Raw genomic sequence first — 13004 nt, forward strand, 5'->3', positions numbered from 1 at the left:
CTTTAGTAACAAATTCTGGCAATTACAACAGGAAGTTGATAATTAAGTACAATACAAATTACAGATTGAGTTTAGGACTCTCATTAAAAATAAACAAAAAAATAAATACACTGAAATTTAGGAATGCGCGATGATATTGGCACGTCACCAGTATTGGCCAATAAAAGCTTTAAAGTGAACTATTGGAATTGGCCAACATGCTTCTCCCTATTTTGCACAATGAAAAGTATTGTATTTCATGTCTCCATCTGCTGGTTGACCATCATGATAAGAGTATGCATGCATGATGTTAATTCCACTACAGGAGAGACTTAATGATCAACAAAACTAGGAGGGGAAAAGGTGTGTGTATATATATATATATATATATATATATATATATATATATATATATATATATTGATATTGGTATCAGTTATTGGACAAATTAGTTGTTATGTATCGGCATATTGGATATCTGCAAAAAAAAACAAAAAAACAATCTAATATTGTGCATCCCTACTGAAAATAATATAAAATAAATGAAATGGTCAGAGGTCAAATATGTGAGGCTTGTTTGGTTTTGGTACATTTCAGTGCTTCCTTAAAAATTTAATTTATTCATGGAGACAAGGAAATATTGTCAGGCATTAGGCTAATGAATCTAGATGTGTGGCTGAATTGTTCAGTCATGATAATCAAGGTGTTGTACATCATTTCTGTGTTTTATTTATCCTCCATTAGCACTCCAAATTTAACACAATATATTCTACATTGATCACTTAAGAGTTCTTTTCTGATATCCAATTTTGAAGCAACTCCCTAAAACATGTCATATATTTACAAGCAAAAAATAAACGTTTTGTTTTTGCTTCTTGGGCTTTCAGTGCACTGTGCAGCTGTAGGCTGTTACTGCTTGTATAAGATAAACTATTTCCACTGGACCTGGACAGACTTCTGCTGGAAAAACCTGATCTCTTTTTCATCACGCCCAAACAGAAGTCTAAAAAAACTGGCACCCAGCTATGCTGCTGGAGGGTATGTGGAGAAATCATGGCTGACCGTGCCCATATTTCTTGGTCTTGTCCTTCTATTCAGACTTTCTGTAAGGAACTTGCAACAGTCATTTCAAAAACTTAGTATTACTACAACATTCACATCCCTTTATCTTGGACACATCCCTGATGGACTAAGTAAAGATCTGTCTACTGAAGATCCTGCTGGCAGCAAGTAAAAAGGCCATTACAAAATACTGACTCCAGAAAAAAACTGCCCCACTGCTAGCCCCCATTAATACTGTTAGACACTTAGATCTTCTGCAACAGATGACATATTCCATATGAGTTCAAAACAAATTGGGGGGAAAACAGTGGAGAAAAATGTGTGTTTATTTAGCCAATGAGACAGACTCCACGTGATTTTGTCCCCTTTGTATTGCATTTCTTTTTTAATTTATTTTTTATTTTGTTCCTAAACGTAAAAAAATCATCATAAAGAAGTATTTAAAAAAAAAAAAAAAGATAAACCATTGTAAAACTTGGTGATCAGGACATCTCTACTTTTGTTGTTTGAATTTCCTGTAATTTTCATCAGAGAAAGCTGCACATGTTACCTCCCGCCACAGGGTGTCGCTGTGCGCAGAGCTGAGCGCTGTGTTCCTCTGCTGCTTCTCTCTGTCCTGTCTGTTGTTTACGTTTAGCCACCAACATGGAGGACGAGGTGGATGTTGATATCGAGGGAGACGAGTCTGACAGCAGTATTAGGTGAGAATATTCACTGTTTGTGATTAATTAACTTACACACTGTATGTCGGGCCTGTTTGCTGCAGTCTGAGCCGGTTCACAGAGACCTGGTTATTGTCTTCAGTCCCGCAGAGCTCGGTACAGCTGCGGTTAGCTGTCCTGTGTGTCCCATTAATGAGAGGTGTCCCCTCGGTGTCTTGTCTCTCTGTTGCAGTGAGCTGGACGGAGGAGGTTTAGTCCAGGAGCAGCAGTTCATCCAGTCTGCGTGGAAGAGCAGCGCAGGGATACTGGTATGAGTTCATGAAGCTAATAGTCCCTCTGTGTGTGTGTGTGTGTGTGTGTGTGTGTGTGTGTGTGTGTGTGTTAGTGCTGGTGTTGACTCTGTGTGTCTCTGTGTTGTGCAGCCATGGGAGCTGGACAGCTCCATCAGCCCAGAGAACAGAGAGGTGATAGAGAGGATGCTGCTGGAGGAACAGTATCCTTTCACTGACCCTGAATGCATCACAGCAGTGGGAATGATCCTGACATAATGGCTACACAGTGTCCAGTAGCTTCACTGCAAACTGCAGGCTTGATGAGCTACAGGTTCAAGATTAAAGATTAAGGTTGCAGCATTATACCAGTCTTCAAGGTATACTGGGATGTAAAGGTTGATGGTTATCATACCGTGTACATTTGCTTATATACGACATTGAAAGAAAATGCAACTGAACGTTGAATCTCCCCTTTATTGTAGTTATTATCTGAGGGGAGACTTTTTACACACTCTTCCATCAACCAAATGGTTTTAAAATTTAATTAACTAATACAACATTTGTTCAGCCAACAGTTACCCTTCCATTTTCATCCCTTTAAGGATCATTCTGACTGATTAATATAAATTCTATGAAACCACAATATTTTTGGAGATGATTCTTGTACCGTGAATATCTCGTACCATTGCAACACTATTCAACATTCAATACGTTACTGTCATGTCGACATAGTCGAGTGGAATTTCTTGCAGTGAGCTCCACGCACAGACATAGAGGATAAAAACAGATCCATAAAGTAAGTGAAAACCAAACCATTTAAAGTAATAAAATAATAAAAACAGCAGCACCATTAAAAATAATAAAATAATAAAAAAAATAGCAGTACCATTAAAAAGAATAAAATAGTAATAAAAAAAATAGCAGTACCATTAAAAATAATAAAATTATTAAAACAGCAGCACCATTAAAAAGAATAAAATAATAGTGGTACCATTAAAAAATTTAAAATAATAAAAGCAGCACTATTAAAAAAATAATAATAAAAAAATAGCAGTACCATTAAAAAGAATAAAATAATAAAAACAGCAGTACCATTAAAAAGAACAAAATAATAAGAAAATAGCAGCACCATTAAAAAGAATAAAATAATAAAAACAGCAGTACCATTAAAAAGAATAAAATTATTAAAACAGAGGCACAATTAAAAAGAAGAAAATAATAAAATCAACAGTACCATTAGAAATAATTAAAAAAAAAATAAAAACAGCAGTATCATTGAAAAGAATAAAATTATTACAACAGCAGTGCCATTAAAAAGAATAAAATTAACAGTTTGATGCAGTTCGCATCACCTTGTATCTGGAGCCAGCATTTTGAGGTAAAGAAAACACAAGGATTCATTTGTTCAGCTTATTCTACACTAAAGAAAACAAATGTACTATGTTCCATTTCTGCCAATATGGCCCCCTAAATACTAAACACTGGACCTTTAAATTACAAAAACGATATTAACAATAACTTTATTTATATAGCACTTTACGAAAATAAGTTGGAAAGTGCTTTACAAAGACATTAAAACAAAAATAAAAGTAGAACTGAAAAAGTAATAATGACAACCAAAGCATGAAATACTCAAACATAATAAAAACAAGTAAAGTAAATGGAAGAATAACTGATCTACGAGAAAACCTTTCTGACAAAGTGCATTTTTAAGAGAGATTTGAAAGAACTCTGTTGGTCCTGAACCACACTTGTAGATACTACCTGACAGGTGAGGGGATTCCTGACCATATATGGGAAAGTGATGCTCACAACCAGCCCAAAGTGAAGAAGTAAGTCAGTTCTTCCTCCAGCATTAACATGAGCAGATTACACCTCATGTTGTTAGCAATCCTGTCACACTTCTGCCTGTCACATGTTCAGGTCTCCAGCCAAGACGTCGGCCTCAGGATCATCCTCTCGTTGGTCCAAACAGGAGAAAGAGCTGTTTGAGGAAGGACTGGTGAGATTTCCTTGTCTCTGGAGGCTATTTGCAGCTTGGGTTTACAGGCCTGTAACAGATGTAACACTTGTTTTATATGAGGCACTTTGGGAGTGTATTGTTTAACATACTGGGTGTGTGTTTCTGCAGGCTCAGTTTGGTCGAAGGTGGACAAAGATTGCCAAGTTGGTGGGCAGCCGTTCTGTTCTTCAGGTCAAGAGCTATGCCAGACAGTATTTCAAACACAAGGTGAGACTTGCCTTGGCTTTCTTCCCGTGTTGTGCTGCAACCAAAGCGGCACGCAGGGCTCACATGCTTCAGTTTGTTAATACAAGCCTAATTACAGTCCCTCATAGTTAAACTTGTGCTTTCCTCATTGTTCAAACTCTTTCACAACCAGAAGACATTCCTCAGGAGGGCTTGGGAAATAAGAATGAATAACAAACCAACTCTGTCGTCATATGTACATTTTTTCAGGCCAAGTCAGAACCCAGAGCTGCAGCTCCCTCTGCAGGTCCTGCGCTGCACCTACAACCTCCTCAGCCCACTTCCAGTCATGTATCCACTCTGTCAAACACTGTCCGCATAGAGAAGCTTTCTGATGAAGAGGACGAGGAGGTAGACATCACTGACGACCTGAGCGATGATGGAGAGGGTGACAGTAAACTGCAGACTGTGGTCAAAACTGAGCTCTGTGAGCCAGAGAAGATAACGGGCACTGAGTTCCAGACGGACGCAGACGAGCAGAAAGAGGCAGGTCTGATTGAGACGAAGGACCAACCCAGCCACACGACGCTGTCTCCACAAAGTCCTCAACCCTCATCTTGCCTCCCTTCCTCAACTGGGCCAGATGAGAAAGGCATAGAGAGAGTATTACTACCTCCAAAGAACTTTCAGTCAGGAGCTCAGACAGACTCAGAGCAAATGGACGATGAGAATGAAGACCAGAGCTCCCAGTGTGAGAGCTCAGCACAGACTGGCCAACTGGAAGAGGCCTGTAGTGATGACACAGGTAAGACTCACACCTGCCATTTTACATAAATTCCCTCATGATGACGTCCCAACTTTTTTTTGCTTGTGAAGTCACACCATGGTCCTATTTGCCTGCCAGATGCTGCTGATAAAGCTGAGCGGAGTCCAGCTGATGGACCAGAGGAAGACCAGGAGGAGGAAGAGGAGGAGGAGGACGAGGAGGAACTTAAGGCCCCTGAGCAGGAAATAGAGATGGACACGGAGGCCATCACTGAGGATGAGAAACAAGCAATCCCAGAGTTCTTTGAGGGACGACCATCCAAGACCCCTGAGAGATACCTCAAGATCCGAAACTACATCCTGGATCAATGGTAAAAAACTTGTTTGGTAAATTCTGTCACCACGGCTCTGCAGAGGAAGTGTTTGTAACTGTTTTTGTTCATCAGGTTGAAGAGTAAGCCCAAGTACCTGAACAAGACGTCAGTGCGCCCTGGACTGAAGAACTGCGGAGACGTCAACTGCATCGGGAGAATACACACCTACCTGGAGCTCATTGGAGCCATCAACTTCAACTGTGGTAACTTTACTGAGCCTATGATGACTGTCCTCTGTTTTTTTTTTTTTTTTTTAAAGTATGGCTTCCTTTTTCATTTGGAGCTCCGCCTCTTCTCTCACAGAGCAAGCAGTCTATAATCGCCCAAAGGTGGTGGATCGCTCCAAGCATAAGGAGGGCAAAGATGTGCTTGAGGCGTACCAGCTCGCCCAGAGACTGCAGAGCATGGTAGGTGCACACAAACTCTCTCACCCACCTTCATGCATCTAAACTGTGAGTTAACTGCTGTTTGGCTCCACCTTTTAGCGGACCAGGAAGCGCCGTGTGCGGGACATATGGGGAAACTGGTGTGACTCTAAAGATCTGGAGGGACAGACGTATGAGGTTTGGACTCACTCACACTGCAATTTCAAAGCAAACTATTGATCACTGGGTGGATTTGCATGAATATATTTAGTGTTATATTTAGTATATGTACTGTTTGGTGTGTTTTTGTCAGCATCTGAGTGCTGAGGAACTCGCTCTGCGGAGAGAAGAGATGAAGAAGCAGCCTAAACCCTGCAAGACCTCCAGATTCAAAGGGTAAGCGTGATGACTCATGCAACATGTGCTGAATTCCCCACAGTCCTGTAGTTATATATTAATATAATAGTAACTACTTATGATTTCACTCCTTCTAGGTCGTTTGATCCCTTCCAGCTGATTCCCTGCAGGTCTTTTGGAGAGGATGTACAGGTCAGTGGACATTTACTTGATTATTGCAGTGCACTTTATTCTGGCAAAACACTGCTGCCAGGCTTTTAACTCGTACTAAGAGAAATGACCACATCACACCAGTCGTTGCCGCCCTCTACTAATGGCTCCAAAAACTGAGTGACCTCTTTTAAATTTTTTTTCAAAACTCACTTTTATCGTTTGGCTTTTTCTTAACTGATTGTATTTATTGTTACTTTTCATAGTATCTTATACTGTTTTCTGTCTTGTACATTTTTATATTTATTATTGTTTTTATTGGAAAACATTTTGTAACTGTCATTTATCCCCCTGTTCAGTCATCAGCAGTGCGACGCGTCTTGCAAGACGGGAATTTAATTTTAAGAAGTATTAAAAGCTCTTCTTTGCTGTTTTCCTCAGGAACCATTCCAGGTCATTGTGTGTGCAGAGACTCTTCTCATAATGGACATGGTATGGTTCACACACGATCAGAAATGCTTAATGTATTCTCTCTTGGTATCATTCTGATGTGTTAAGAAGTAGTCAGCTGCAGGTGTGACATCAAACTCTGTGACCCATCAGATTTTGTGACCGAGTACCACACAAAATCACTGTATTTTGTGAGTTGTTGAGTGTTCAGAATCAGAATCAGAATCAGAATCAGAAATACTTTATTGAGTTGAGTTAGGGTTAGGGTTTAGGGAAAATTTAGTGTAACTCATGCACCATGAAATGTTTTGAAACTGTTAATCCACTGACCTGTAAGCCAGGCCTATAAATGATTACTTTTTGTTATATCGTGGTCTCATTTATTCTGTCACTATCATTTCTTGTATTTTAAAGTTCAAAAAATGATAAATGTGTGATTGTCAGCATGCCCACGTGTCGCGGGGGGAAGTCATTGGTCTGCTCGGTGGAACTTTCAGTGAAGAAGAGAGAATATTAAAGGTAGGAAAATTAGTGAAAAGGAACAATGGTGAAGATGAATTTTGACATTTGTATTTAATGACAAATGATTCTGTGTGTCTGTGCAGATCTGTGCTGCAGAGCCATGCAACAGTGTGAGTACAGGTTTGCAGTGTGAGATGGATCCCGTGTCTCAGACACAAGCCTGTGACGTGCTGTCATCCCTTGGCTTCAGTGTGGTGGGCTGGTACCACTCACATCCCACCTTCCACCCCAACCCTTCAGTCCGGGACATAAACACACAGGACCAGTTCCAGGTAAAAATGAATGGATGCAGCCAAGACTGTGTTTAATAAGACAGCTGAAAAAATACAAAGTAAATCGAAGCCTCATTCTTCAGTTTTACACAGATGTCATTGAGAACATATTCACTTCATCCGTAATAGTTTGGTGCAGCAGCACAGGCAGTCACACACAAAAAACTGCAGAGCATGGTCAATAAATCATACAAGATTATTGACTCCCTCTCCTATCAGTTGAATAATTATATTACAAACACAATCAAAAGAACTGCAATAAGTCTCTTTTTTCCCCAAAAAATATTTCTATGGAAAACAGTGTAGAATAACATAATAATAAGTGTATGGGCATGCATTTTAAAATTTTTATATAAAGAAAAGAATAATGTTAATAACCAACAATAAAAAATGTGTGCATGAAGGACATTAAAAAAGACTCCAAACACATCAACATCCACACACGTCATCCTGGCTCACTTAGACAGAAAAGTGCACATACACATGACACAGTTTATCAAACCAGCCCTTAGCCCACTATTTCAATTCTGGGATTTAATATTTAAAACTATTTGAACAATGTTTGGACGGCTGGTTGTCCCGACTCTTCACCTCCAACACGTGGACATTGGATTAAGAATGTTATGAAAAAGAGAAAATCAGTTGTTTTATCAAAGGATTAACGGCACGCTTCTTTGCCACCTGGCAACCATTTTTAACTTTTGTGGCAAACATGGAAGCTCAAAAATTGTAATGAAACATGCTATACTCTACCTAGACTCACAAGTCAGTCTTTAGACGCTTTGCTTAACTAAAGACTGATGACTTTCTCCCTGATTTTGTGTTTAGATGGGCAGATACAATTTCAGAGTTTTAAAAAACTCCCTATGTTGCAGAACCAATAGTAAATCTGCAGGGCAGTCCTTCGGTGGCTCGCTGAACTCTTGTGCTCGTAAACATAGTCCCACTAGAAACACGTGTAGCGATACAAAATGGCTCAAGTCACTGTAAGTCCTTCATTTCCACAATCTTGTAGACTGAGCACATGTTTGATAAAACGGAGTAAAATCTCTCACCATCCATTTTCAAGCTCTCTGTGTGTTTGTGTCCTTGCGGACGAGAAAGGGGGAGCGCACATTTCCAGGAGGGCGTGTCCTTTTCAGAAATGCAAGAGGCGTTGCTTTGTTGCCGGCCGTTTTCTCCGGTGTGTTAAACACACTTTAGAAAGGAGCGTCCCCAGACTATCAGAAGGCGGAGATCTCTGATTGTCTGGTGCCGAGACTATACTCCAGAGTCCTGCACGGGTCCAGTTTTCAAGATCCGCCCCGACCCGACCCGACGACGTACAAACCCGCACCTGAACCGCAAACCCGCGCATCAGGCCAATTAGTACCGCAACCCGGTCTGACCCGTTGAAACACGACCCGCAGCCCGCCCCGTAACCCGGATTTAAAGTAATCATTTTGGGTCATATTGGCTGAATATTGAACAGCATATCGCCACAGTTAAGGTGCCAGTAAGTAAACAACAACCTGAATGAAGCAGCTCTCACAATAAAAACCTGACTTCAGCTCCATCATCAACCCTCTGTGTTCTTCTCCCATACGAGTGTAAAAGCATTCGTTGGTTACGTTTAATGCTTTTAAACTTTTAATCTATGTAAAGGAACTTTACATGTGTAATAATAGACTTACTTTCTGTCCAGAGCGACGTTCAGCAGTTACGAGCCGTCACGTGTTTTTAGAATCCATCGAGGAGAGAAGTAATCCATCAGGGAAACACTTCAGAAACATTATAAAGTGATAGTTGTACGTTTTATCCACTTATTTCTCAAATACCTAAATAATTATTTACGCGATCCGACCCGCATGTTATTTTTTCCACCCAGATCCGAACCCGGGAAAAAATGTTTTTTTAAAAACCACCCGCAAATCAGCTGTTTTTGCGGGTACCCGACCCAGTGCAGGACTCTGTTTCACTGGTCTGGCTTTCTCTGTTTGTTCTTGTGTTGATGGGTGGGTGCGGTTGTCTTTTCATTCTTACAGGTTCTGTGTTTTCTTATTAATGTAAGTACTACACTATACTCTATATCTTTATTGAATTACCGATAAAAATAACTTGTTAAAAAAACAGCTGTTCCGAAAGTAGCTGTAAATCTGTCAAATATGAGAAAAAATTGACAGCATATCCTCTCATTGAATATTTAATTTTCTCTGAACATTTCTCACCGACCCTGACAGGTATCAATCTTGTAAATATTTTCTGTGATTTTTTTTGTTGTTGTTGATGTTGTAAATGGTGTCTGTTGTGATAGTCATGGGTCTAATATTGTCTCCGTTATTGAGCTGACCAACTGTGCTGTGCCAAAAGCAAGTTCCACTGACCTTGGCTTTGTGGGGTCATTAATAAGTGAATGATTGATTGATTGATGAGAGAAGTCACACTGGAGTTAGTCTATGTGAACATGTGTTACAGAGTTATTTCTCACGTGGCGGAGCCCCCTTCATCGGGATGATAGTGAGCCCATATGACCCAGCCAATGCCTCCCCCCATTCCCAAACTACCTGCTTGTTGGTGAAAGAGAGCCAGGGGCCTTCAGGACCACAGAGTAGGTTTGACACACACACACACACACACACACACACACACACACACACACACACACACACAAAGCCATGATTCCAAACTTCAAAACAGTTCAGATCAAGAGGCTTTGAAATCAAGCTGACAATGTAGGTCAGTGATTTCAGCATATGGTAGCAGTTTATCCTCTGGCTGAGTCTCCCTCTCTCTGTTCCTCCTCAGAGCTGCCCTTCAGATTCGACTTCCTGTCATCACAAGACATTCCTGACTGGGAACAGACGTTGAGAAGAGCTCAGTGGATCATCCACAAATACTGTCAAACACCTGGGTGAGTGAGAAACAAGATCAGTTGTCCTGGCACACGTGGTTTGATGCTGATCCTGCCTTTTTGTGATTTGAGACAATTTGTCTTAAAGTTTAATGGTGGCGTATCTAAACATTTCCTTTTCTGTTTATGGTAGGAGTGTGCAGATGGACAGATTTTTCCGAAAAGATTCCCATCTCACCTGTCTGGAGAAGGTCTGTCCAGCCTATCAGTCTATTTACTATTCACACGTACTAGTGGCGAATGGCTTCATTAACTGATTTATCTCTTCTATGGTTTAATTGTCACTTGACCTCTTCCATCCGTCACCTCCCTTTAGATGCTGTCATCTCTGGCCAGGTACCTGGAGCCCCTGCCAGATGAGGAGGGAGACCCCTTCCTCACCCAGATCCAGGCACTTTTCCAGTCAGACTTTATTGCCAAGCAGCAATCATGTGACCAGGAAGAAGGGGAATCTTTAAATATCTCATCCAGACCATTGGACTCAGATGACTTTGCTTTTCATCAGCTGATCAGTGAGGAGAGGCCCCAGACGGGAGGAAGAGGCTCTGATCTGGACTCTGGCAGAGCTTCAGACAGCAGCGTACAGCCTCCCACACCGACCACAGACACAACCTCTGAGCCAGTGTTGCATCTGGGCTCCGTGCTGTCGACTGAACATGACTATTTACTGTGATGGTCCATATATCAGACCGTTCTTAACACAATATTCAACAAAGTATAAGCTTTTATGTGAATATGAAATGATTTTGTATCAGTGTTACCAACTTATTCATTTAGTTTTTTAACATTTTATTATTTTAGAAAAGTCCTTTAACCAAAAACTAGAAAGAGAGGGAGAGAGTGTGTGTGTGTTATTGAGGGAAAAAAGCATTTCACTTTTTCAGTTTCTTTTAAACAGGAAAATAAAAATTTATTTTCATATTATGTTGTCTTGTATTATTTTTGTGTTAATAGCTTGATCAGCATATTTTTGTTACAGTGCTTTAAAGGTTCAGTGTGCAGGATTCAGGAGGAAACATAGCCAGAAATGGAATATAATACCATACGTATGTTTTCTTTAGTGCATAATCACCTGAAATCAAGAATCCTTGTGTTTCTGTTACCTCAGAATGAGCTGTTTACATCTACATAGGGAGATGGTCCTTGTCCAGGGAGTCCGCCATGTTACACCACCATGTTTCTACAGTAGCCCAGAACAGACAAACCAAAAACTGGCATTATATAAGGCCATTTTCATTTCTGCATTTTCATGTCGGCCAGCGCTAGCGTCAGACAAACATATTTTATAACTTGAGACTGCTCTTTTCGATGTTTTAACCGATTTAAATCACCTGGTCCGTTTGTTTTGGTGAGGAGACCATTCTGCAGATGATTGGGCTCCCAGTAAAAACTAGCCTGGTAGGACCATCCTGCAGATATTTGGGCTCCCAGTAAAAACTAGCCTGGTAAGACTATCCTGCAGATGATTGGGCTCCCAATAAAAACTAGCCTGGTAAGACTATCCTGCAGATAATTAGGCTCCCAATAAAAACTAGCCTGGTAAGACCATCCTGCAGATAATTAGGCTCCCAGTAAAAACTAGCCTGGTAAGACTATCCCGCAGATAACTGGGCTCCCAGTAAAAACTAGCCTGGTAAGACTATCCCGCAGATGATTGGGCTCCCAATAAAAACTAGCCTGGTAAGACCATCCTGATGACATGAGCTCACCATTCTCGCTCTCTGTATCAATCTGGACATGCTGTCACCTCCAACACTTTCAGAGGGCAGGAGTAGTCCCCTTGACAGACAGATTTTAATTCTGGAGAGTGTTTAGGGTGGTGCCAAGTACAGACTAAGGGTGAGTCCCAATTCTCATTCTTACCCCTCCCCCTCCCCCTTCGTCTGCGTCTTCCCCTTGCCCCTCTATACAGAGTTGAGCAGGCTAGGGGTAGAAACGTTCCCCTAAGAAATGAGACACCACTCAATTACCGTTTGCGTCATCATGCCTTCCCGCAAGCTGGCTGCTACGTCAGCAGAAGTGACAAAAATGCTGTCGTCTCAGGTTGTGACACACGAAGGAACATGGAAATGTTAATGTCAGCAAAACCCCTCGAACAATGTATTAATTGTATCATGAAACATGAGTGCCGTAATTATGATATTAAAATGCTGAAAATACGTATGTGCGATTCTCTGGGAGATCGTTCAGCCATTGCTACATAAAGAACTTTTGCCAGCCGTCTGTTCAGTGGTTACGTGGTGGATGATGCGAAATTCCTCATAGCTCTCTCTTTCAAATGTGGTCCTCCAAAATCTTCATTTCAAGGGCTATGTAGCCCTCGGTCTTGGCCCTAGCCCTTACTCCAAATGAGGGTTGAGACACGTGAACGCGCAAAACCAAAGGGAAGGGGGAAGGGGTGGAAATGAGATGCACCCTAAACGTTGAAGGAACTCTAACTGGGAGGTTTCATCTGGTTGCAATGTGCAATCCTCACCGCTAGATGCCACTAAATCCCCCTTAATCGTAGACACTGCTCCTTTAAGAGGCTGTTGTTTTGGAACTTATCTGAAACTAGTCTCCTGCATGTAAGCGGATATCAGAAAGAAGTCACAGTATTTCTTAAAGAAAATACTAACTGTATATGGCGTATTTTTTTTTTTTTAATTGTCCCGGTATTCGTAGCTACTAGCTTCCGTTGACTTTTACCTATCGCG

At 41.0% G+C, this 13004-nt stretch overlaps 1 protein-coding gene across 1 annotated transcript; it reads left to right on the forward strand.

Annotated features, from left to right (window-relative positions):
- Nucleotides 1-1642: 1642 nt before the first annotated feature.
- mysm1 (Myb-like, SWIRM and MPN domains 1) lies at nt 1643-11229 on the forward strand. The gene is made up of 20 exons (XM_033622773.2): nt 1643-1742; nt 1936-2011; nt 2126-2196; nt 3733-3807; nt 3899-3977; nt 4107-4205; nt 4434-4968; nt 5068-5299; nt 5375-5505; nt 5606-5709; nt 5788-5865; nt 5981-6063; nt 6162-6216; nt 6616-6666; nt 7069-7143; nt 7230-7418; nt 9873-10005; nt 10203-10308; nt 10442-10499; nt 10625-11229. Exons 1-20 carry the CDS (start codon nt 1687-1689, stop codon nt 10979-10981), a joined length of 2643 nt encoding a protein of 880 aa, XP_033478664.2. The 5' UTR covers nt 1643-1686; the 3' UTR covers nt 10982-11229.
- The last annotated feature ends 1775 nt before the right edge of the window (nt 11230-13004 follow it).

The sequence above is a fragment of the Epinephelus lanceolatus genome, chromosome 6 (genome assembly GCF_041903045.1).
Source record: "Epinephelus lanceolatus isolate andai-2023 chromosome 6, ASM4190304v1, whole genome shotgun sequence".
NCBI classification, from domain to species: Eukaryota; Metazoa; Chordata; class Actinopteri; order Perciformes; family Serranidae; genus Epinephelus; species Epinephelus lanceolatus.

What these genes read in the sequence shown, in the direction of transcription:
- mysm1 (XM_033622773.2), top strand. Translation starts at nt 1,687, where the DNA reads ATGGAGGACGAGGTGGATGTTGATATCGAGGGAGACGAGTCTGACAGC. An exon ending in AGAGCAGCGCAGGGATACTG is followed by an intron (nt 2,012 to 2,125) that starts GTATGAGTTCAT and finishes TGTGTTGTGCAG; the next exon opens with CCATGGGAGCTGGACAGCTC. An exon ending in AGCCATCAACTTCAACTGTG is followed by an intron (nt 5,506 to 5,605) that starts GTAACTTTACTG and finishes CTTCTCTCACAG; the next exon opens with AGCAAGCAGTCTATAATCGC.